General features: G+C 40.2%; 1 protein-coding gene across 1 annotated transcript in view; it reads right to left on the bottom strand.

Moving 5' to 3' along the window:
* The window catches only part of XKR4 (XK related 4), a 388,654-nt gene that overhangs the window by 94,794 nt on the left and 268,990 nt on the right, over positions 1 to 24,870 (bottom strand). Inside the window, exon 2 of the mRNA XM_089678447.1 lies at positions 15,150 to 15,349. Coding sequence (XP_089534573.1) covers positions 15,150 to 15,349 — 200 coding nt within the window. The remainder of the gene's footprint in view (positions 1 to 15,149; positions 15,350 to 24,870) is intronic.

Raw genomic sequence — 24,870 nt, 5'->3', positions numbered from 1 at the left:
TGCATACTGACCAAAGAGATTCACTCGCTCGGCACTGTACATTCACAGAACGCCTTTTATTTTGTTAATTGAATACCATTTTCTAACAGGGTGAGGTGAAGATCATGTCAATGCTCCTCCTCTCCATCTGTCCAATTAGAGAAAGCCTTGAATTCTTTGAGGTTTGCCCCCCCCCCAACCCTGTCCTGCAGCCTCTTGGAACACGTCACAGGTCCCAGAAGGCTGCAGGACCATTCACAAAGAGCAGTGCAGCTCGAGCATGCACAGTGATAAGCTGGCTGTGAAGCCACAAACAGTCACAGTTGGCTTCCCACACTAAAGATGCCGGTGCCAGGGACCCGAAGACCCTTGAAAAACTGGCCTAGGTAAGGACAGTGCTGGATCCTTGAACAGGTAAGTGTCCTTTCATTAAAAATCAGCAGTTACAGTTTTATTTTTTTGTTCCTAGGGTGAGGATCCTCTTTAAGTTACCACGGCATGTAATCCAGGAGGCGCCAAACCTGAATTAGGACAGAGTGGTCTTCCTGTCTGCATTGTGGTGGAGGCATGCTAATAACATTAGTGAATGAAATAATATAGTATTATGTTTTGGTAGATAGAAAGACTTTTAAAAACTTCTGTTTACTATTTTTGCTCACAAAAAAGAATTGTGTTTTATGCAAGAAATGAATTACTAGCATCAAAATGTTTTGTGTACAACTCATGTGAAAATGGAAACTGAGAATGAAATTAGGGACGCGCTGCATTCTCCCCTAGAATTTTAGCTCTGTAGGTCCCGCTTACATGGCCCATCTACAAATAGCCCCAATCCTATGTGATTATAGTTTCCTCCTGACTATTTTATATTGCTTAGTACACAAAGAGCAATGCTGTTCAACATTCCGCTAAAGAAAAATAGGAATAGTTAAACAAGCCTGTAGAAAGTTTCTTTCAAAGCAATAAAATAGTTGAGAGCACATACATCCAATGCTCATTAAGAGTAATGGAGTGAGATCAATACCTCTATTGCTTGCAGTAGGACGATAAAGGCAGCCTCTTCCTGGAGACAATATTTAATGCTGCAGAGGAGAATGCAGACAGCATTCTCTACACCAGCAATTTGCAGGAGCATTGTCTTGGTTTATATTTTCTACTGGTGCAACATTGCTTTGTTTTCCCAGAAGAGAAGGTATAGAGAACATAAAGAAAAGATCAGTACTTCTGTACATACAGTATAGTGATGAATAGCAAATATTCAGAAATATATATGTAAAGGTTCCCTGGAAAAAAAAGACATGATAGGGCATAGCAACATGTTTTTTTTTTCTTGTATTTTTATAAATCAGGTGCCATTTAAGCTAGAAAACCAGCAGCATGATAGAAAATATCCAACTATACTAGCTTCGTTGTTAACTCACTCAGTGCTAATATATTTTTGATGGATGTTATTAAAGTGGCTCCAAAGGCAAAAACCTTCATGCATTCTATGCATGAAGGTAAAAAAGCTTCAGTGTGCAGCTCCCCCCTCAGCTCCAACTAATACTTACCTGGGCCCCATCTCGATCCAGCAATGTGCACGAGAGCAGTCTCTCCCAGGTCTCTCTCAAATCATTGGCTAACACACAGCAAAAGGAGCCATTGGCTGCTGTCAATCACAGTCAGTAAGGAGGGAACAAAGGTGGGAATGGGTGTGTTCCATTGACACACAAAGGTAGACTGGGAGTGAGCACAAACAAGCAAGCTGCTTTCTCTGGGGACACTGAGCAAGGGGGAGGGGACAGAAGCGCTGGCAGGGGATCCAAGAAGAGGAGGATGGGGGCTGCTCTTTGCAAAACCATTACACAGAGCAGGTAAATATGATGTGTTTGTTTTTTTAAAAGAAATACAAATCAAGCCTTTAGAACCACTTTAAATTGTTTTACATAAGCAATTTACAATGTATATTTAATGTACATTTAAGGCCCCTTTCACAGGACGGGTCTGATCAGGTCCGTCTGTCACTTTTCCAGTGATTAGGTGGTCCATTCACCCCTGTGGACTGGCAGGTGTAATCGGAGATCTGTCCCCTTCTATCTAGGCAGATCGGATTGGAGGGTGCTTACACCTGGCCACACTTAGAGAAGAGTGAACTCTGTCTGTGTCTGCTCTGAGTAAACTGAGCAGACATGGACCTGTCATCCGGCTGTTCTGCTTTGATCAGCAGGGGATCAGTAGACATATCCCCTGCTAATAAAGACAGAGTCCGCCCCCGTGTGGAAATATTAATATATTTTATCTCATTTCCTGTGCTGCTGACCATGGGACTAGGACAGGAAGTTGTCAGAAATTTCCCAAAACTGACACGCACAGCAATGAAAACTTGATAGAGGCTTTATCTTTTCCACACTTAAATAAAAATAAAAAATAAATACTTTTGGCTAAAGTTCCACAGAAGGTTTTAACATATATGTGATTGTTTAAAATGGACCTAGCATCAGATGAATTTTTGATGTGTGCACAAGTGTGACACTTACAGGTGTTTAATACCTCTCAAATACCACACCATCCTTCATATAGATTGAAATAGGAAATTGATTTAAGGTTACATTCTCAGATGAAGATTGGGACTCCATGATGGACAATGTGCGTAGGGGTTCTAGATCCCTTTCGGTCCATGAGACGGCCCTTAAGGTTCTAACCCGTTGGTATTATACCCCCTCTATATTACATGTCATGTTTCCGGGTACATCACACCTCTGTTTTGTGGCCTTCCTGGTACTCTTGTGCATATGTTTTGGACTTGCCCTGGTCTCTCTTTGATCTGGCGTAGGATATCGGAGGTAGCCTCTGTATTGGTGGGCTCCCCGGTAGACTTGTCACTGCAAATTTGTTTATTGGGTGCACCCATTTCAGGGATTCCAGCAAACCTAATCCATACTATTCCATACTATTTGTTGTTTCCACCCTATGGGCCATTGCCCTTCTTTGGAAGTCCCCAGCAGTCCCTCTGGCCTATGTATTGCGGAGTTCATGGAACGTATTCAGTACACATTATTGGACAGGATGCATTTATTCAACAGAAAATGGGATGGTTGGAAGATACACCGGCACTTAATGTTAGATTAAATCTCTGCTATACCATTATTTGTCTTTGATTCTTTGTCAGTTATGCAGTTAATCTGCCTACAATGTTGACTACCTCTTTCATGTACTTGTCCTTTAATTTTTTTGTGATTATCTTTATTTTACTGTAAAATTTTTATGTGCCCTTTTCTTACTGTTCATTCTACCTCATGTATGATGTGCAGTGTGTGTTGTCTATCTCTCAATAAAAACATTTGTAAACAAAAAAAAATACCACACTATATCCTGTGACAATGCTCTCATCTGCTTTTCTTTCTAGAAGGACAGAACAATGTTACCAGATTCAGTATCTATACTGCACTTATGGACTGAGATGCTGACTCAGACATGACGCACTCTTTTCAATCATGGTGCCTTTGCAGCTTTTGGTTGTGTTCACAGATGTTTGAAACAATCCAGTCCCTGCTGCACTCTTTCTCTTGTGATTTGCTACAAAATTACAAAGCTGCATTCTGATCACTTGGGCAGAGGAGACTGAGGAGTCAATTGACTGTAGCGCAAGGATTGCCTGTAGCTTTCCATCAATTTTGGTGAGTTAATGGACTTTGGTGTTGCACTGTATCATGCATTGTGTTAAGGCAGCTGATTCATTCAAATGTGCTGCCAATTCACAAGAGCAGAAGAAAATGACACTTGCAACTTTTATTTCCAGTGCAGTACACCGCAATGCAGGGTAATACATTAAGTTGCATTGTGGTACACTGCAACGCAGATGTTGCCTTAGTGTGTTGATGTGCCTTTGAAAATAAATGGCACCACAGGCATGTTAATGTGTATTGTGTTACGGCAGTCCACTTATGTAAATGGACTGCCACCACACTAAAATGGATAAAAAAAACACAATCTGTGACAACCAGTAAGATTATTCTTTTAGACCTTGTTCACAAAGGTCATACTTAAGTGTATACCCATGTGAGGACTGTGTTTCGTCAATACAGGATGCATCCACATGTCTATTAAGAAAGTTTTGTTTTAAGAATACAACAAGCTCAAGATACGCCCACGCAGGGGCAGAGCAGAACAATAACACATAAACAGATACATCCAGCTGACATATTAGTCAAATAACGAAGGAGGGTGGCAAAAAGCCGAACCAAATATTAGCAGCAGTAATCCAAGATATTACCGGAAAAAGAAGAGGAAAGAAAAAAGGTTAGAAGAAAGCAAAAAAAAAAAAAAGAGGAATCAGAAAGAAAACATGGAGGAAAGGGAAACTAGAATCACGGATCCAGGGCTAGCACAGGCAGCGACTATAAGAGGCCATAAATAGTAGGAGGCAGGGATGGCAAGGAATAACGTATACAAGGTTCCCAAACCTTAAGGAATCTCAGATGAGACATCTGTTCATTGATAAACATAGCATTCATCCGGGTCTTCACCCCCTGGAAGACAGAGGAGTTCCATTCATGTCATTCAAGACAGCCACTGCTCCCAATCTGACATCCATGTTAGAGCGGATGCATGCAGGTCTCCATACTCATACTGATCCATACCCACATGGATGTCAAATTGGGAACAGCAACTATGTCTATGCAGCTACATCCTAATTGACATAAATGGGACTGCCTTCACACCGATGCAGGCTATACCTGTTCTTCCCATGCAAGCAAAACCCAGCCCTCACACTAGTGTACGATTAAGAACTCCTTAACCAGTTTGGAACAGCTTTCTTCATTTATATTGTCCCTAATTAATAAGCCACAAAACTGAAATGGATGTTTAGGAGAATATTTATATACTAGTAAGTTGCACCTTTCAAATACTAGTGAAATGAAGACACTACATCATATCTGGGCAATTAGGCATCCTGCAGGCACAGATAGTGAAAGTGGACAGTTTGAGCTGCGGCATAACCTGAGGGCACACTGAGTTGTCAGTACTTGTCTTTATTATTCTGAAGGATTTCATGAATCAGAGAGATGATTGACAGCTTTGCTTCCCTGCAGCAGCTGATAACGTTTCTGAATTAGCTCACTCAGTGAGCTACTCATTTTTTGCACTGGTTAAATATATTCAAAATTAGCATTTTGTCCAGGTTTCGACAACGGTATCCACTCTAAAGCAATCATCTGTTTTTGAAACCAGTAGGCTGTATAATATCTATTACTTTGCATCTATTCTTAATAAATCTATCATATATACACCCTGTATGTACATGGATAAGCTACAATTTATCAAGCAGTCTTTCTTGTACAGCTTGTAGGTGGCTTTACTTTGGTAACACTACAACAAAGAAAGATGTAGCCCAATGCTATTAATATTGCTTAGGATATGTCTGAATGCAGAGTTGTTTGAAACCCCCTGTTTGAAGTTAAATTACCTCCTGCTGCCAGTTTAATCCAACTGGCAATGAACACTTAATGGCTAAGATAAAAAAAGACAGTTAGAGGAAACACACGGTCACCAGCACAAAACCAAAATGTAATTCCCAGATGTTCAATATTTGGCCCTCAGGAAACTTGATCTATAGTTAATGAAATGATTTTAGGTTTAGTCAGAAGTTAACATGGTCATAGACTTAACCTTCCTACATTAAAGTTGAATGGATTTTGTTATGTGGACAACTTTACTCTGCGCTGTAATAAGAGGTGTCATTATAGGCAACGTAGCCTACTCGGTGCACGGTGGGGGTCCACCTTCCTCATGTCATACTTATGTTCCTAGAACACCATTGGACCATCCTAGATCACCATTTAAAATCTGCCTCTTTACCACTAATTAATATTTTCATTCCACCTGCATCTTCTCTAATCACCAGAGTGGCAGCTAGTAATTCCACCTAGTAATGATGAACATAATGTAGATTTTACTCTCTACATATATTCTGCATCTGTCAACCTCACACCATTTGCAGGGTTGGGTAAGGCCCATGTGGTCCTTATGGGCTCTTGGGGTGGCTGTGTGGGGAAACAGCTCTTCCTATAACCTAATAGAAGGACATCTGGTATTTCTGAACACCATAGCTGTTTTTGCACAAGAATGTACGTTCTGCATGACGGTTAGAATTTGCATTCAGCAGAAGATATGTTTTTTTTAATTTTGTTTAATTTTAGAAGTGGTGGACCTTCACCCCTGAGGAATAAAAAAAAGAAAAACATAATGTGATGGGTTACCCAGCATATGAACTTTTCACAATTTCAGTGATCTATGTTATGAGTCTGATCTGGGTTAGGGGACAATCACCACAAATGCATTTGTATAACATGCTGAGCCATTAATGGCTTGAAATAATTTTTGCATCGTGGGTAGTTATCAGCACATTATGTTTTTTAATATTGTATACAATAAACTTTATTTTTTTAGCAATTAATTTTGGTTGCCTTCAAAGTCCTAATTGATGTTTTTAGTAGGAGAACACATGGTCGTTATCACACAACCAAAATGTAATTCCCAGGCGTTCAATATCTGACCCTCATGAAAATTTGATCTATAGTTAATGAAACAGTCGTACGTTTAGCCAGAAGCTAATATGGCCAAAGACTTAACCATCCTGCATTAAAGTTTTTGGTATGGATTTTGATATGTGTACAAATTTACTCTGCATTGCAACCAGAGGTGTTATTACAGGCACAGTAGCCTATACATTGCACGATGGGGTCACCTTCCTCAAGCCATGCACATGTTCCTAGACAACCAATGCAGCTTTTAAAATCTCTGTCTCTTTACCAGTAATCAGAATTTTCATTCCACCTGTATCTTCTGCAGTCACCAGAGTGCTAGCTGGCAATTCCACCTAGTAATGCTGAATGTAATACAGATTTTACTCTCTAAATGGATTTTGCATCTGTCAACCAGTGGACAAGACATACACTAAAATTGCTCATAAAAATGTGTTTATTAATCCCACACAGGCACAAGGAAGAGGCCTGGTGGAGGTACTGTATACTGTTAGTGATAATCTGCTTAGGAGAGACAGCTACAGTGGGGATCGAAAGTTTGGGCACCCCAGCTAAAAATTTGTATTAATGTGCATAAAGAAGCCAAGGAAAGATGGAAAAATCTCCAAAATGCATCAAATTACAGATTAGACATTCTTATAATATGGCAACAAAAGTTAGATTTTATTTCCATCATTTACACTTTCAAAATAACAGAAAACAAAAAAATGGCGTCTGCAAAAGTTTGGGCACCCTGCAGAATTTATAGCATGCACTGCCCCCTTTGCCAAGCTGAGACCTGCCAGTGTCATGGATTGTTCTCAATCATCATCTGGGAAGACCAGGTGATGTCAATCTCAAAGGTTTTAAATGCCCAGACTCATCTGACCTTGCCCCAACAATCAGCACCATGGGTTCTTCTAAGCAGTTGTCTAGAAAACTGAAACTGAAAATAGTTGACGCTCACAAAGCTGGAGAAGGCTATAAGAAGATAGCAAAGCATTTTCAGATGTCAATATCCTCTGTTCGGAATGTAATTAAGAAATGGCAGTCATCAGGAACAGTGGAAGTTAAAGCAAGATCTGGAAGACCAAGAAAAATATTAGACAGAACAGCTCGCAGGATTGTGAGAAAAACAATTCAAAACCCACATTTGACTGCACGATCCCTCCAGAAAGATCTGGCAGACACTAGAGTTGTGGTACACTATTCCGCTATAAAGAGATACTTGTACAAATATGGTCTTCATGGAAGAGTCATCAGAAGAAAACCTCTTCTACATCCTCACCACAAAAATCATTGTTTGAACTTTGCAAATGAACATATAGACAAGCCTGATGCATTTTGGAAACAAGTTCTGTGGACCGATGAGGTTAAAATTGAACTTTTTGGCCGGAATGAGCAAAGGTACGTTTGGAGAAGAAGGGGCACAGAATTTAATGAAAAGAACCTCTGTCCAACTGTTAAGCATGGGGTTGGATCAATCATGCTTTGGGGTTGTGTTGCAGCCAGTGGCACAGGGAACATCTCACGAGTAGAAGGAAAAATGGATTCAATAAAATTTCAGCAAATTTTGGATGGTAACTTGATGCCATCTGTGAAAAAGCTGAAGTTAAAGAGAGGATGGCTTCTACAAATGGATAATGATCCTAAACACACCTCGAAATCCACGGGGGATTACATCAAGAGGCGTAAACTGAAGGTTTTGCCATGGCCTTCACAATCTCCTGACCTCAAGATAATTGAAAATCTATGGATAGACCTTAAAAGAGCAGTGCGTGACAGACAGCCCAGAAATCTCAAAGAACTGGAAGACTTTTGTAAGGAAGAATGGGCAAAGATACCTCAAACAAGAATTGAAAGACTCTTGGCTGGCTACAAAAAGTGTTTACAAGCTGTGATACTTGCCAAAGGGGGCAGTACAAGATATTAACTCTGCAGGGTGCCCAAACTTTTGCAGACGCCATTTTTTTGTTTTCTGTTATTTTGAAAGTGTAAATGATGGAAATAAAATCTAACTTTTGTTGACATATTATAAGAATGTCTAATCTGTAATTTGATGCCTTTTGGAGATTTTTCCATCTTTCCTTGGCTTCTTCATGCACATTAATACAAATTTTTAGCTGGGGTGCCCAAACTTTCGATCCCCACTGTATACTGCAGCAAAGGGTGGATATTTCCTGCTGTGGTGAAGGCATAATGCTGGAGTAGTAGTAGTTCTGAAAACTGTTGAATAATGTTTAATACTGACATTTATTTATGAGCAGGACGATATTCTACATGACGTAGATATTTTTTTAGGATGGTCATGTAATACTGGGTGAGGGGATATATTACTTAGTGGGAAGCTTACTACTGGTGTGGACATATATGGCTGAGTTATGGATATTTTCCCAGAAGGAACCATACTACTAGGTTAGAAATGTAGAGCTGGTGGGGATATATTGATGGGGGAGATGTACTGCTAGGGCAGAAATTAGAAATGCATTCCATATATTGCTGGTGGGAGTCATACTGAAGCAATGGACATATACTGCTGCGAAAGGGTGCACATATGTTGTGGATGGTAGGGATATGGTATTAGAGGGTTGTATTAATTGTGAGATACATTATGGCTAGGTAAGAAATATATACACTGCTCAAAAAAAATGGAACACTTTTTAATCAGAGTACAGCTTCAAGACAATTAAACTCCTGGGATATTGATCTGGTCAGTTAAGTAGCAGACGGGGTTGTTAATCAAAATAATACTGAGCTTCCTAGTGCCACATCCCAAAAATGTAAAGAAAAAAAATGCCGGACAAAAACTGTAGCCCAAGCTAGCGGATTTTTTAGGCACAGTGAGAGACCACACTATCATATAAAACCATCACAGTTTATTAGCATAAAATAATCACAAAAAAACAATAGAACAAGAAATACAAAATTAATTTTGTAATAAAATGTCAATCAGTTTCAGCTGCTTTGGTGTTAATGAAATTAACAACAGGTGCACTAGATGGGCAACAATGAGATGACCCCCAAAATAGCAAAGGTTTTACAGGTGGAGGCCACTGACATTTTTTTCCTACTCATCTTTTCTGACTGTTTTTCACTAGTTTTGCATTTGGCTATGGTCAGTGTCACTACTGGTAGCATGAGGTGATACCTGGACCCTACAGAGGTTGCACAGGCTGTCCAACTTCTCCATGATGGTGCATCAATACATGCCATTGCCAGAAGGTTTGCTGTGTCTCCCAGCACAGTCTCAAGAGCATGGAGGAGATTCCAGGAGACAGGCAGTTACTCTAGGAGAGCTGGTCAGGGCTGTAGAATGTCCTTAACCCATCATCAGGATCAGTATCTGCTCCTTTGACAAGGAGGAACAGGATGAGCACTGCCAGAGTTGGAACTCAGACTTTCCAGGAGCTCAGTGATGCTCTGGTCCAGATCTGGGAGGAAATACCCCAGGACACTATCTGTCATCTCAATAGGAGCATGCCCCGACGTTGTCAGCCATGCATACAAGCACATGGGGGCTATACAAACTACTGCAATGAAATTTCAGCAAAATGGACTAGCCTGCTGCATCATATTTTCACTTTGATTTTCAGGGTGTCTTTGAATTCAGTCCTCTGTAGGTTGATCATTTTCATTTCCATCAAATGATGGGTCATCTTTACTTTCCTAACACATTACCCAGTCCATATCAGTATAGATATCCAGCATGAGATTTTTCCCCATTGAGATCTGATGTGTTTTTAGAGTTCCTTTAATTTTTTGAGCAGTGTACTACTGTTTGTGGCTGTATTGTTTGGGAAAATATACAGTACTTCTGCCCAAATACATTATTGAAAGAAGGACATAATGCTTAGAGAGATATGCTGCTGACAGTATGCCTCTACCTGTTATTGAGTCAACAATACTTCATGCTGTGATCAATGAAAGGCATAGTCCAAGCTGCCTAGGCAGTCAATGACATAGGTAAATGCTAGGGGACGAAACAATGTCAGAATTTCACATGAAGTATCTGACTGCAACTTATTATTTATTTAATGGCCATCTCCACACACACCAGATGTGTTTACGTGAATATTGGCAAGCTGCATCACACACTTGCTTCCTACATCCCTGTCAAGATATCTGGAGAGTACAAAATATGGTGCAGCTCTGCATGGTAGCCAATTAGCTTCTTTCTTCAACCGACTGGTTTCTGAACAGAGCTGCACCCGATTTTGCACTCTCCAGTTTTATCAAATCAACCTTAAAGTCCTTTTGTAGATTCTCTATAATGCAAAATAAACAAAAAATGAGAAATGTGGTACAATAGTGACAACTGGATAATGGCTCTGTGGGAGAAACAAAATGAAAAAAAAAACTTAACATTGGGTGATTTGAGCCACCTAAAACAAAAAGATTGATTTTGGCTTTAATGATCTTGTTTGCCATGTAGGCCCATTCTTTTTATCACTCACTCTCATACTTTTACATACAATTCAGTTTCTGGTTTTTGTAAGTGCAACAATACAGTCAATATAAGGGCAATTAACACACTAATGAGTGGACTGAAACGGCTGCATTTTAACTTAGGACAACAGCGCTACAAGCTGCAGTTGCCACACTAGCCATATATTCATATATTACATTCTTTAGATGTTTAGTTTTTTTCTAAAGCATTCACTGTAGCTCCATTGTCTTCTGTAACTGTATGGGGTTGATTTACTAACATATAGCACTTTGCAAGGGAATTTGCTCCAGAGCCTAGTGAAAGTGTTCCACTTTGCAAAGAATGCCCCAATCATGTGCAAGGAAAATGAAATGAAAAAAAAACTGCATTTTTGATTGCACATTGATTGGATAATGGAAATCAGAACTTCACCTCCTTCACTAAGCTTTGGTACAATTTTCCTTCCAAAGTGCAACTTCCCTTGCAAAATGAACACTCTATTTGCCTTTAGTAAATCATCCCCTATTTATGTTTTAACTTGATCTGATGAATAGAGTAGGATGAAAATAAAACTAGTTCCAGCTGGCCAAAGAAAATGCATCATCAGTTGTATATGTTTATAATGGCACTACCATTTTGTTTGCTAAACTAACAAGTCAAATACTTAACTCTTTGTGTCGGCTTTCACGGCAAGATAAAGGAAATGCATTTTTTCAATGAAAATTATCGTTGTTGATAGGGCATTGAATGGAGCTTTCACAAAACACTCTGATTAAAATAAACTCCCAAGATGGTCTTCACTGAGAATCTTCAATTAAGAAATGTATGACGAACAAATGCTGATCAGTATTTGGAATGATAATATTCTTTTGGCAGGAAACAATTGGAATCATTTCATGTTTATTAGATTTTCAACAGCAGCAAATGAATGCTCATCCACTTTATTCCATGACAGTAATTTGTCAACACAATACTGCAGCCAGGAATGCTGGGTAGTTACATGTAAACCTTTTGAAAATCACCATCATTCTAAATCTTAGCAACATAATACTGAATACACATACATATATAATGTCATATTACTATTTGAATAGGCTTTGCAACTAAAGCTAAGTATGACAATTGTAATGAGAAAATAACAAGCCAAACTCAACTATGATCTACAACCTCCATTTTGGTAGCCTTACCTCCACTTTTCTGTTACTGCAGTTGTGCAGTCTGCCTAAATATAACTGTGGAGGCAAATAGGCAACAAAGGAAAACCTAGTGCACTCAGTAATCAGCACCTAGTATTCACAGTAATCAGGATTGGTCTGACACACACCCTATTTTCTTCTGCTATACAATAAATCCTCTCCAGGTCCACACAGAGGTCTTAAAGTGGAAGTAAAGTCCACTTTGTAAGTTGTACCTACAAGTAAGCCTATAATAAGGATTACCTGGAAGTACAGTGAAAATTTCCTAAACTTGCATCGTTTAGCAGGTGTTCACACAGCATTCAGCCGGTGAAGGGCACCCATGCTCATGCACAGGAGTGACATAATCTCTGCTCTGGCCATTCATACTGCCAAAACACGCAACCCCGGAAGGAACACCGGGTGAAGATGGCGGCGCCTGGTGGCCAAGGCAGTGTTGCGTTGGAGGGCTCTGTGTACAGGTAAGTGTGTCATAATGTACTAGTATTTTATGATTTAAAGCGCAGCTCCACCCAAAAGGGGAAGTTCCGCTTTAAATATATATATATAGTTACAAGACTGCTCTAACTGCTGATGAGAACAGGTATTTAGCAGTTTATATTTACTAAAATAATTGCATTTCCATGTTCTGTATACTGTGGGAGACCAGATATAGTGAATGCAGGGTCCTAGGTTTAGTAACACTATAACTGACCAATAGCAAGGCAAGGGAAGCAAGAGAGCAGCACAAAACTATGCTTCCCTACTTTGATGTTCACGGGTATAGTTTCATAACCTAGAAAATACCTGAGGGTAGTTAGAAGCACCTGGGCATGCATTCTATAATTGCTAGGACAGGGCCCTTTGGCATCCAAGGAGAAGAAGCCAAAGTGTCCCCCCCCCCCCCCACTTACCTTACACTTTTGACCAATAGATAGGGAGTACTGCAGAGCTTATAATCCAGTATGAATATGTCATAATGAATATAGATGAATAGAGATAGTTTTTATAAACATTATGGTATCCAAAATTTGCTTTCCCTCTTGGAAACTAAGATGGGTCAAAACTCCACAAAAGTAAAATCATGTTCTGGGTTTTTTCACTTTTTTATGGACATTAAAATTATATTGCAAAGAAAATTGGTTATTTAAAAATAAAAAAATATATATATTTTTTTACATTTTGTGTATTTTTTTAAATGTAGTACTACAAACTTACATGCAAATAGTTACAATTATTTAGCAAAAAAACCTCCTTATTTAAGAACAACATTCACTTTTTTTTTACAATTGTAGGTTTGTTGGCCTTGCTATTATGCACATAGCAAAGTACAATTCTATGACTTCCACACAAGCACTAACAAAATTGCAACGTATTAATATGATGTTTGCATGAATAAAGTCCACAACTGCTGTATGGAAGCTTCATTCATACTAGAACTGCTGTCCCAAAGTAGTGTATTAGCTTTGGAATCAGCTCAAATACACCTATTTAACTTAATGAGAAAACAAAAGAACCGCTCCAGGTCAGGGGTGGACTGACAACTCATGGGGCCCCCGGGCAATAGGGGATCATGGGGTCCCTGTGTCCTTGCCCAAACTCAAAAAAGCCTATGAAAAAGGACCAGGGGCATCTCATGGGGCCCCCTACTGACCCAGGGCCCTCGGTCAGTCCTCCCCTGCTCCAGGTGAGTGCCGAATCTGTATAACCCCTCCACAGACACGCAGGTGCTGGCCCAATCCGTGATCGCAGATGCAATGGAAAGACAAAATGGTTGGCCGCACAGACAGCAATGTAGTAGATGAAATGCTTTATTGAAATCCTTTACACACAATGTGATAAAAACATGGTATCTCCAAGACTGTGCAGAGGAGAAGTAGACGCGTTTCACACGAACACGTGCTTAGTCATTACTACTACTAAGCACTAAGCACGTGTTCATGTGAAATGCGTCTACTGCTCCTCTGCACAGTCTTGGAGCTACCATGCTCTTATCACATTGTGTGTAAAGGATTTCAATAAAGGATTTGTCAGGAATGGACTCACCACTGGTGGTGCTGTGGCTCACTTGCTCTGTGGGCTGCAATACAAGCTCCTACCAGAGGGTGCTTTCAGCAGCCAGGGTCTCACTCCTGCAATCAAACGACCACCTGAGGCTGATTGCAGGAGGTCTATTTAAGCAGGACCAGGCCTGCAATCAGTGCCTTGGTGTTTGTTTCCCATGAGCCCCTGTACCCGGTATCCTGTGAATCTTCTGCTGCCAAACTCTGCATTGTTCCTGACCCTGCTGACCATCTCCTGTTTAACCCCTGGCTTGCCTGACCATCCTTATGCCTGATCCTCTGTACCGCGCTGCCCGTGAGTTACTGAACCCGGCTTGTGACCCTGATCATTCTCTGCCTGCTCCTCCGGTACCTCGTTGCCCGCACGTTGCTGACCTGGCCTGCCTGACTACGCCTATGCTACCCAGACGATCCATCCATCCATCCTGCACAGATCTGTCCCTGTTACCAGGTCTGTCAGCCTCTTCATGTCAGGCTCCTTTCCCCGCACACCTCTGACGACGCTCTCTACCATTGCCGGACGTACTCAGGGGTCGCGACCTGGTCTCAGTCTGCTCCAAGTCCATTCCCACCATCAGGGGCCCTGGTGAATAAGCAGATTGGGACTTAGACCCCGCGCCCTGAGGAACCCCATGCTGTGGGCTGCTAGAGACACCGCCAGGCGGTGCTTAACAGTGCCAAACGGCCTGCCTGACCATTCCACCTCTCCAGCCCTGACTACACCTGTGTTCCCACACATTTCTGGTCATACCCGGATCCCTAACAGGATTTCATCTACTACATCGCTGTCTGTGCGGCCAACCATCTTGTCTTTCCATTACCTAGTTAACTTAGCCAGCAACAAACCTGGGAAGACAGATTATAAAGAGATTTTAAAGGTAATCACACTTAGAAGATTAAGAAGCTTTGAGATTTGATATTACTGGAAGATTAGATGCTACATAAATCTAATCTAATACTGCGGTGATGTGGTGACATTTCAAACATAAAAGAAACATTTTCTTACCTTGAACAGCCTGTAAGCTCCGAGTCTGTATGACAATGCAGAGCTGCAGGACAAGCTGTGGAGCGCTCTCCAGAAATGTGGCGAGCAAATGCAGCATACTCACATCTGCATACTCGTATACCATCTTCCAGTAGAACCTCCATCTGTCATTCTCTCCGCTTCTCCTGCTGCGGATCCCTAAGTATATAGTATGGAAATACCTGGAATAAAAGAAACGTATGTACTATTAACATTTGCATTATTAGTACGTCTAGAGATGACATCTTGGTAGACTCACAATTTAACAAAAAAAAAAATTATATATATATATTTGGATGGCAGCTCAATTTATCTTTCAGTGTAATCGAAAGTAGGCCGATTGGTAAGAAAAACGGCTAAAACTATTTTATTATTTCCCAAAAACAACCTCTGGATATGACGCTGAGTACATGCACTCAGCTTCTTTGGTCGACCATGGCAAGGCCTGTTCTGAGTGGAACCTGTCCTGCTAAACTGCTGTATGGTCTTGGCCACCATACTGCAGCTCAGTTTCAGGGTTTTGGCAATCTTCTTATAGCCTAGGCCATCTTTATGTAGAGCAACATTTCTTTTTTTCAAATGCTCAAAGAGTTCTTTGCCATGAGGTGCCATGTTGAACTTCCAGTGACCAGTATGAGAGAGTGAGAGCGATAACACCAAATTTAACACAACTGCTCCCCATTCACACCTGAGACCTTGTAACACTAATGAGTCACATGACACCGGGGAGGAAACATGGCTAATTGGGCCCGATTTGGACATTTTTCCTTAGGGGTGTACTAATTTTTGTTCCCAGCAGTTTAAACATTAATGGCTGTGTGTTTAGTTATCTTGAGGGGACAGCAAATTTACACTGTTATACAAGCTGTACACTCACTACTTTACATTGTAGCAAAGTGTCATTTCTTCAGTGTTGTCACATGAAAAGATAAAATATTTACAAAAATGTGAGGGGGTGTACTCACGTCTGTGAGATACTGTATATATATATATATATATATACATATATATATATATATATACACACTTCATGAGCATAGCTCTTTCTCTGACTTATGCTATTTACTGTGATGGTTTAGGATGGTAAAAACAGTTAGTGTCGCTCCAATCAAATTTTAACTAAGGCTAAACCTACTCCTACCCGCATTCTAAGCCTATTCTATCTAACCTGTGAAAGATGTCTATACTTACCTATTCTGAAGCCGCTCTGGTCCGGTCACATGATCAGGTCCCAGCGTTGGCTTCAGTGTAGAGAAGAGGCAGCAAACATGGCTGAGCGATGAAGTCACCCATAGGCTTACTATGGAACAACCATTGTTGGCTGTTCCTCCTCTACCCTGAAGCCAGTGCTGGGACCTGATCATGTGACCAGACTAGAGTGGCGTCAGAATAGGTAAGCATAGACTTCTTTTCTTTCACAAAGTAGATAGAATAGGCGTGAGCAGGGCTTTTTTTCAGCAGAAATGTGGAGGAACACAGTTTTGGCGCCTCCAGCACTGTTTACAGGAGGGTCTGTTGATGCTGTTTGGTGATCTATTGTCGCTGGAGAGGATCTATTTTTAAGTGGAGGTCTATTGTTGCTGGTGGGGAATCTACTGTTACTGGGGGGAGGGATCTTATGTTTCTGGGGGTCAATTGTTACTTGGAGGGATCTACTGTCGAGGGAGAGGTCTACTGATGTTGGCTGCTGGGAGATCTGTTTCTGCTGCTGGGGTTCTATTGCTGCTTGTGTGGATCTATTGTTGCAGGGGTAGTATTTTGTTGCGAAGGGTCCATTGTTGCTGTAGGAGTCTATTGTTGTGTGGGGATCTATTGTTGCTGGGGGAGTCTATTGCTGTGAGTGGGATCTATTGTTGCTGGGGGTCTATTGTTGCCGGCTGCAAGGGATCTATTTTACTGCTTTTCTTGTTATTAACACATTCCATAGAAAATGATACTTTGTTCTGTATTCTCAAAACGGGGCAGTGCTAGGAGGTGGGTAGGAGGTTACACAAAGGGATGGTCCTTGGAGGTGGGTATGGGGGCGGAGACAAGGGTTACTCAGAGGAGGGGAATTCCTGCACCTATTCGCTGAGAAAAAAATCCCTGGGGATGAGAGTAGGTTTAGCCTTAGTTAGAATTAGACTAGATTTACACTATAAACATTCACATACATTTTGCTAAAAGTATAAAATATACTGCAAGCTAAATGCTTTCAGCACTTCATCCTATTGTACAGGGGTGGCAGCAGTACATGTATAACAACATTGTCAATATAAATGAATACTAAGCTTCAGCTGTATATGCAAATATGCTCCACTCCTGCTGAGTGACATCTTAATAATAGTAATACACTTCCTAACTCCCTAATGGGTTAGTTACAAATTTCTATTTTTAATTCAATAACATAAATATGGAAAAACAATCATGTAAGAAAGTCTCATAATTACTTTATGGTAAACTACTTTAGAGTAAATACTGCAATATTAACTTCAAATATGTGCTTGTTGAAAATTAACAATACCTCAAATGTAATAATGAATGACTGCTTTGAGCAATAGGGACTGATATGCACAATTCTATGTATCCTGCAAAGCACTGTAATGGTCCATGCACACTAGGAGGCTGGAAAAAATGTCAAAGCCTCTGGCAGAAAAAGCAGCATAAAGAACGCACATAGTGGTTCGTGTTGTACAGAGTTTACGAGAGGTTTTGCTTTTATAAGTGCTTTTTTTCCCTAGAACATTCCCATCTGCTCAATTTTCACTATAGATAATGTACACTTGAAAATGGTGAACGGTCCTAAACACTGCGTTCATGCATGTTTAGGCACGGCAAGCATTTTTTCTGCCAGGAAGCTCCTCTCAAAATCGCACTTGTGATGTTTTCTTTTTCAGCCTGAAAACGCTTCTCTGAAAATATTCCTGTAAACCCACTAATGTGCATGGACACGTAGACTGGCAAAGAGTTACTTATACAGGCTGCAGCAAAAAAGGCCAAAGGCCAGTACATATATACAGCATTTTTATGCCCAGTGTGCATGGACTCTATATATGTCTGCACCATATAATTTCTAGAACAGAAATGAATAAATTAATTACTAAAGACATTCTACTGCAGCAAGGTGCAAGCAACAAACTGCATTCTTTAAAAAGGCCCCTTTAAAGAGAAACTTCATTCTATAATTCAACATTGACAATTTTAATCCTTATGCTGCTAGCATTAGTAAAGATAGAAAAGTATATTATATTTACTTTCTTTTTTCCTTTTTTATTTTTTTTTTATTACTATTTCTTCAGTTACTTCCTCCTGGTTTCCAGGCCTAGGCAAATGATGTAACATATCCCAGTGGTCCTCAGGAGGGAAGGGTTTCCTCAGCTAAGCACACCCTCCTGCCTGCGCTAAGGGTAGATGGATTCCAGGAAGTACATTTAACAGGGATAATTTGCCCTTACTCAAAATGGCCACAGCCAGAAATGCTAGGGGGGTGTTTCCATATTGATTTCTCAGCAAAATAAAGTATGGAGACATGGATGGATGGGTTTGCTTTGCGTATTAACAACTTCAAGTCTGGACACTTCCACCCCCTTCCTGTCCAGGCCAATTTTCAGCTTTCAATGCTATCACACTTTGAATTTCAATTGCTCCGTCATGAAACACTGTACCCATATGAATTTGTTAGCATTTTTTTGAGACAGATAAAACTTTATTTTGGTGGTATTTATTCATCACTGGGATTTTTATTTTTTTGCTATATAAATGAAAAAGTCCAAACATTTTGGAAAAAAAATGTTTTTCTTATAACATTTTGCAAATAAATAATCTTTCTTCATAAATTTTGGCCAAAATGTATTCAGCTATCTTTTTGTAGTAAAAAAAAAAAAAACAAATTAGTTTATAACCAAAAATTATAATTTTTAAAAAATGTTTTTACATTTTTATTTTATTTTTTATATTATTATTTATTTTTTTGAACATACTGTCACCCTAGCAGTACAGTGTCACCATAGTGACACTGTACTACTTGTGGGGGGTGATGAAGATTTTTTTTTTTACACTGATTGCTTTTACACCCATAAAGGCTGTAAAAGCAATAATTTCTCCTTCTCTCTGGCTGCATTCTTGCAGCCATTGAGAAATACTGTGAGAGCTGTGATTGGTCACAGCCTGTCACATGATAGAAGGTTGTTGTGAATAGCCTTGTACCATGTGACCTCTGTGATCATTCACAGATTTCACTAGTAGTAAGCAATGATGTCAGGAAGTGAAATCTTGCTTACTACTATTCATGTGATCACTGATTGGCCAATCAGTATCACATGATCAGGACCTCATACAGAGGTCCCGTACAGCGATTGGTGCCGCAGATTGCAGTGCCACACGCTCCTAGGGAGTGCGCACAGGCAGTGAATGCGTCCACCCGCTTCGGCACTGCTCCCGTCTGGCCGTGTATGTAAATGGCCTGGATGGGAAGTGGTTAAATATGAAATATCACTTTTGGTTTCTGGTGCTAAGATGCAGTGTAGTTCCACTTTAAGGAAAACAATTATATGCGGGCATGCTATTCTACTGTACAGCACTCCAAAAGAGACTAACTTTCAAGCAATTCTTGTTGCATTTGCAGGATGCAACTTATACTAAAATTCAATTCAACTGACAGCAAGATCTAAAAACTCTAATCTCGGGACACTTTTATTGAAAATATAAAGCAAAAGAGAACTGCATGATACAACAACAAACATACTTAAAACATAACTAGAGGCAATACTTTTTATTAGATTTGGATAGAGTGGGGGTGGGTTAACCCCCATGAGGTTTTTATTTCTTTCCATGTTCCAAGTCTCCCTTTAATTGTTCTGATCAGCAATGCCATCAGGAATAAAAGTGAGGGTAAATCCAATATTGTGAGTAGCCAGCACAGGAATATCTGGGAACTCTTCCAATGGTAGTATATTTGTTAACTGTCTAAGGGATTTCCCTTGTGCTGGAGAGATATCCTTTCACTTCCTGTTGAGTCTACATGGCAAAAAGCGAAGGGAAAATTCCCTAGTAAGATAGACAAATCAAACTTTAAAAATTAAAAAACTGACATCAATTGTAAAACAGAATCAAACCCTTATATTCTTTTCATCCAAGGAAGCTGCCATCTTAGCCTCTGATCTGAAACTGCCATGGTGCTGCACATGTGATCAGTTATGACACCAGCCATTTGATGGTTTGACAGTTTGGTTGAGAATACAAAGCAAATGTGACAGCTAGTATTCCCGGCACGTGCGGGGAATGTAACTGATTTGTGAAACTGAAAAATCAATGGGTTTAGTTCTGCTTTAACCCTCCCTTACTCTATTCAAAATGAAAAAAAAATGGCTTTAGATATAATTTCAAATTGATGTCACTGTTTTTAAATAGCTTTTTCATTTATAATTGGGTACTGTGGTATTGTTTCACAGAAAGTGTGGGTTGTTTTCAATTGCTACAATTAAAAAACATCTGTAACATAGTGTTCATATTTAAAGGAGAAGTACAGCCGAAGCTCCTTTGGCTGTACTTGTCTTGTGGATCACAGGAGTGCATTTTGTTCTGCATTCATGTGACATGTTTTCAACTGACAGCAGGCTGAAGCTCACTGTTGGCTGACGTCACTCAGCCGGTCCAGGTTGAGGAAAGATCCCGACTTTAATCCTCATGCACATGGGACGTTTTGATAACGCTGGTAACGTTAGCTGTGTAAAGTCATGTTAAAAGCATTAGTTTTTCAGCTTTTTTTAGTGTTTTTGCATTAGCGTTTAGCATTGTTTTGCCGCGATTAGCGGCGTTTTCCCAGATTTGCATTTTCTGGGGGCCAAAATTTTTTTTAACAATGCAGATTTGCAGCGTTTTACTGTGTTTTCCAGCATTAGAGCGTTTTTACAGCAAAAAACTCTTCTAGAAACCCACTAGTCCTGGGTTTTTTTTTCCAGCCAAAAAACGTTGATTCCAGTCTATGTGTGCATGGACACATAGGATAACATGCTGGGGGGTTTACTGGCTGTAGAAAAAAATATCAAAAGCCAAAAACAGCAGCTGTAAAAATGTCAAGTGTGCATGAGGACTTAAAGTCAGGATCCACCCCAGAGTCTGGAGTTTCGCCTGGCTCAGCCTATCAGCGATCTGCTGAAAACCTGATCCAGTCGCTCCCTCCCCCTCCACAGCCCAATGCTCCAGTGAGAGTGTGTGTGTGGTGGGGGGCAGAGTACACAGCGGTGATGACTGATGATCACCGCTCTCTCCGCTCGGAGCAGCGATCAGTGGTCATGTGATCGCTGAGTTCTCATCCTTAGAACTAGCAGGGACCAGATTGATGCTGCATCCACCTAGGTAAGTATGATTTGGGAAAAAAAGGAATTCCCTTACTTCTCTTATGGGTATGTAGATGTAAATGTGCTTCCCATCCACTGTTCTCATTTACGACAGTATTGGATTAAATAAACTCTATTGATATGTGTAAGAGGGACTTTGACAGATTGAGTACTCCACTTCTGTAAACTCTTTTACTAGCTCTTGATTGCCTCTGATTTGGAAGTTCCAAGGAGGCACTCGTTTTTCTTCTCTACATAGGACAGAAGAAAGGAACGACGTAAAAGGGAACTTCCCTTTTAAGAACAGATGATGAAATACATAGTTAACCTTAGGTTCTTCAGAAAAATCTATGTGTGCCAACATGATTAGTATAATCTGATGCTCATTTTATATCTGGGGTCAGGAATAAAACATATGCTATATCTGTTGTAATAGGGTCTGCAATCTGGGATCTCCCTCTGTGAGATTATCCTGAATATAAATTAGACATCTGGAGTATGAAGTCCTCTGGGTCTTACTGAATTTCTTATCTCACTGGCAATGCTGCTTCAAACTCATTTCCAACTGAGACTAGAATAGCTTATCAGCTCATTTTAAAATATGTTTGATGGTCACAGCGCAATAGATTTCAGCAACCACCAATATTTTCTTGATTGTACTAAACCATCGCCCATACTGTTGGTGCTAAATCTTACAATTGCTGTTTCCTCAAAGCCAAAGCTTACCAGAATTCTGCACAAAGACGGAAAATAACAGCTGGCATTACCAAAGTAAGAAGTGCTGGCACTGGGACTAATAAACAACCCTGCACATAAACTTTATTGGTCCACATTTCATAACAAGCAAACGTTTCAATGCTGTGCTGAATGGTTGTTATTTGATTCAAACAGGGATAGTTTAGGCTGAGTAGCCAATGAGAATACTAGGTTGGCTCCACTTGGTTTGAAAATGTCAATGAACTGATCTCATCAATGGCACACTGTATCCATTTTCTTAACCCTTTTTGAGGTTTTACATATTTTAACAGGTTAATTTGCACATGAAAACACAAAGCAAATCACAAAGAAGATAAACTACAAGCTGAGCTACCAAAGGGAGAACAAAAGAACAATTGAAGGGTCAAAGCCTAGCACAAATGTCATCTCAGTCCCATTTCAGCACTGTTTACTGCTCTGTCAACCCAAACTAAATACACATATACTATACCAAAAAACATTTTGTACAATAAAAAGACCTTTTATAAAGTCATGCGACCTAGCTTTAGAGGATATGAACAATGAACACACACACAAACAGCGTTTAAACAGAAACACAGTAAGAAAAACTGACAACTGTCAACCGAAGAAGAGAAGACAGATGAGCTGTAAGGATTTGATGTGGGAAGTGTTAGGATTGGCATGGGACAATTGTTCCATCAGCAAAGTATTGGGAGACCATTAAAGTATAACTAAAGCCAAAACTTTTTTTTAGTTTTGGATAGAGTGGAGATGGAGTAGGAACTGTCAGGCTTTTATTGCCACCTTTACCCCAGTTGGGGAGATTCGCCCTCTCTATTTGTCCTGTTTGCTATTATAATTGAACCCAAAAACCCACATTTTTAGTTGTCCCCAGAACAGTAAGAGAGGGGAAATCTTCAAATGGGGAAACAAGTTTTGGTGACCTGGAGGCCATGAGAGATTTTCTTAATTTTCATGGATTTCCACTCACTTCCTGTTTTGACTATGGGACAGGAAGTCATGGAAAGTCTCTCTAATGCCCACAGATGGCAAAAAAACTGATAGGTATTATAATCCTCCCTTACTCTATCTAAAATGGAAAAAAAAGTTTGGCTTATAGTTCTACTTTATTGTAATATTTAGGTTGTTAAGTGTAAGGGGGAAGGTTAGGAGTTAAAACAGATGGACTATTGCTCAGGTTTTGGTGTATATATTAAAGTGATGATGATTAGGTCACCATTCCTCTTCAACATGGAGGAGCCCTTGAAATAACTTTCAGCTCTCAGGGAACCCTTCCTAATAATTACTTTGACTACAGTTACACACACACTGGCGTGAACAGTGTGCTGTAAAAGTGAATGTGGCATACTTTGCATATTTGTCACCCAATGTTACACTATATGACTAGCCTTAGACTGGTTGTCAGTTTGTAGAATGTCCTCCTTACAGATAACTAAAAATATAATTGGAGTCAGTGGTTACTTACCAGAAGGCAGAAACTCCTCATTGCTCTAGTAACCCCTAATAACTGCTAGATCAGAGGCTTCCAAACTGCAGCCAGCAGGACGGGTGCTTGTCTTTACTCAGCCCTTGGGTCACTATTCCTCCCACTGACACCAACAATGAGACATCATTCCTTTCACTGACACCAACAATGAGGCACTATTCCTCCCACTAAATGCCAATGATGAGGTACTGTTCCTCCCACTAATACCAATGATGGGGCACTATTCCTCATCCTACTAACTGCAGGCATTTTGTAATATTTTTAACTCCCGCTGACCACCAAACTTGAGGTACTGTTTACTCCCACTGATGCAGGGGCATTATCTACTCCCACTGACCACAGCCCCCCCCCCCTGAACTCTGAAGGACAGTAAACTGACCCTTTGTTTAGAAGGTTTGGAATCCCCTGCTCTAGAGGAACCCTGGCTGGGTTAGGGATTAAGGGAAGGATTAAGTGTGAGGGAATACTGTAGTAGACTTGTTTCACTTTCAATTTGTAAGTGACTCTTAAAAGTGTCATTAAACCCACATCACAAAAAACTATCAATAAATGCTGCATTAGATGCAGTTCAGACTCACACAGTCACTATGGGATTCATTTTCTCTATACTGTAAAAAACTTGGTTGATCCAACTGGTCTCTTTCTCCCCCTCCTGTCCATGTCCCCACTGCAGTTGGGGATTTTGCAGAGCAGTGTTGGCAGCTAGTGGACATGCTCAGTTTTCAGTGTATTTTCTACCCTAACCATTTCCTCCCTATCACATCTGAGCAGCCCACAAAATTATAGAGTAACATGTGTGGGCCTATACACAGTGATTAATGACAGCCAACTCCCTCCCTCCTCCTCCATGCCCACTAACCAGCTAAACACACTGTGGGTTGGATATTACATCTTGATTGATGGAGGCTTCACCTCCCTGTTAGGCTACGGCTCAGGGTGGAGGGGTGTGACATAGCCTGTGACTGGCAAAAATCCGCCCATACCATGTTATTGCCAAAAAATAATAACGATTTCATTTCAAATATATATTTGTATTACAATTTAAAACAATTCATTGATATTAATTATTTATTTTTACTTTGTATTCTAAAGGCTGTTTAATTTTTATTTTGAACAAGAGGCCAACAGCAGAGGACTAGAAGCTCCTCCTGAAATTGTTTCC

Source organism: Staurois parvus, unplaced genomic scaffold (genome assembly GCF_062004578.1).
Source record: "Staurois parvus isolate SC_StPar_1 unplaced genomic scaffold, SC_StPar_1.0 ptg000205l, whole genome shotgun sequence".
Classification (NCBI taxonomy): domain Eukaryota; kingdom Metazoa; phylum Chordata; class Amphibia; order Anura; family Ranidae; genus Staurois; species Staurois parvus.
The sequence above is the reverse complement of the archived record's forward strand: the minus strand, read 5'-3'. Positions and strand labels throughout refer to the sequence as shown.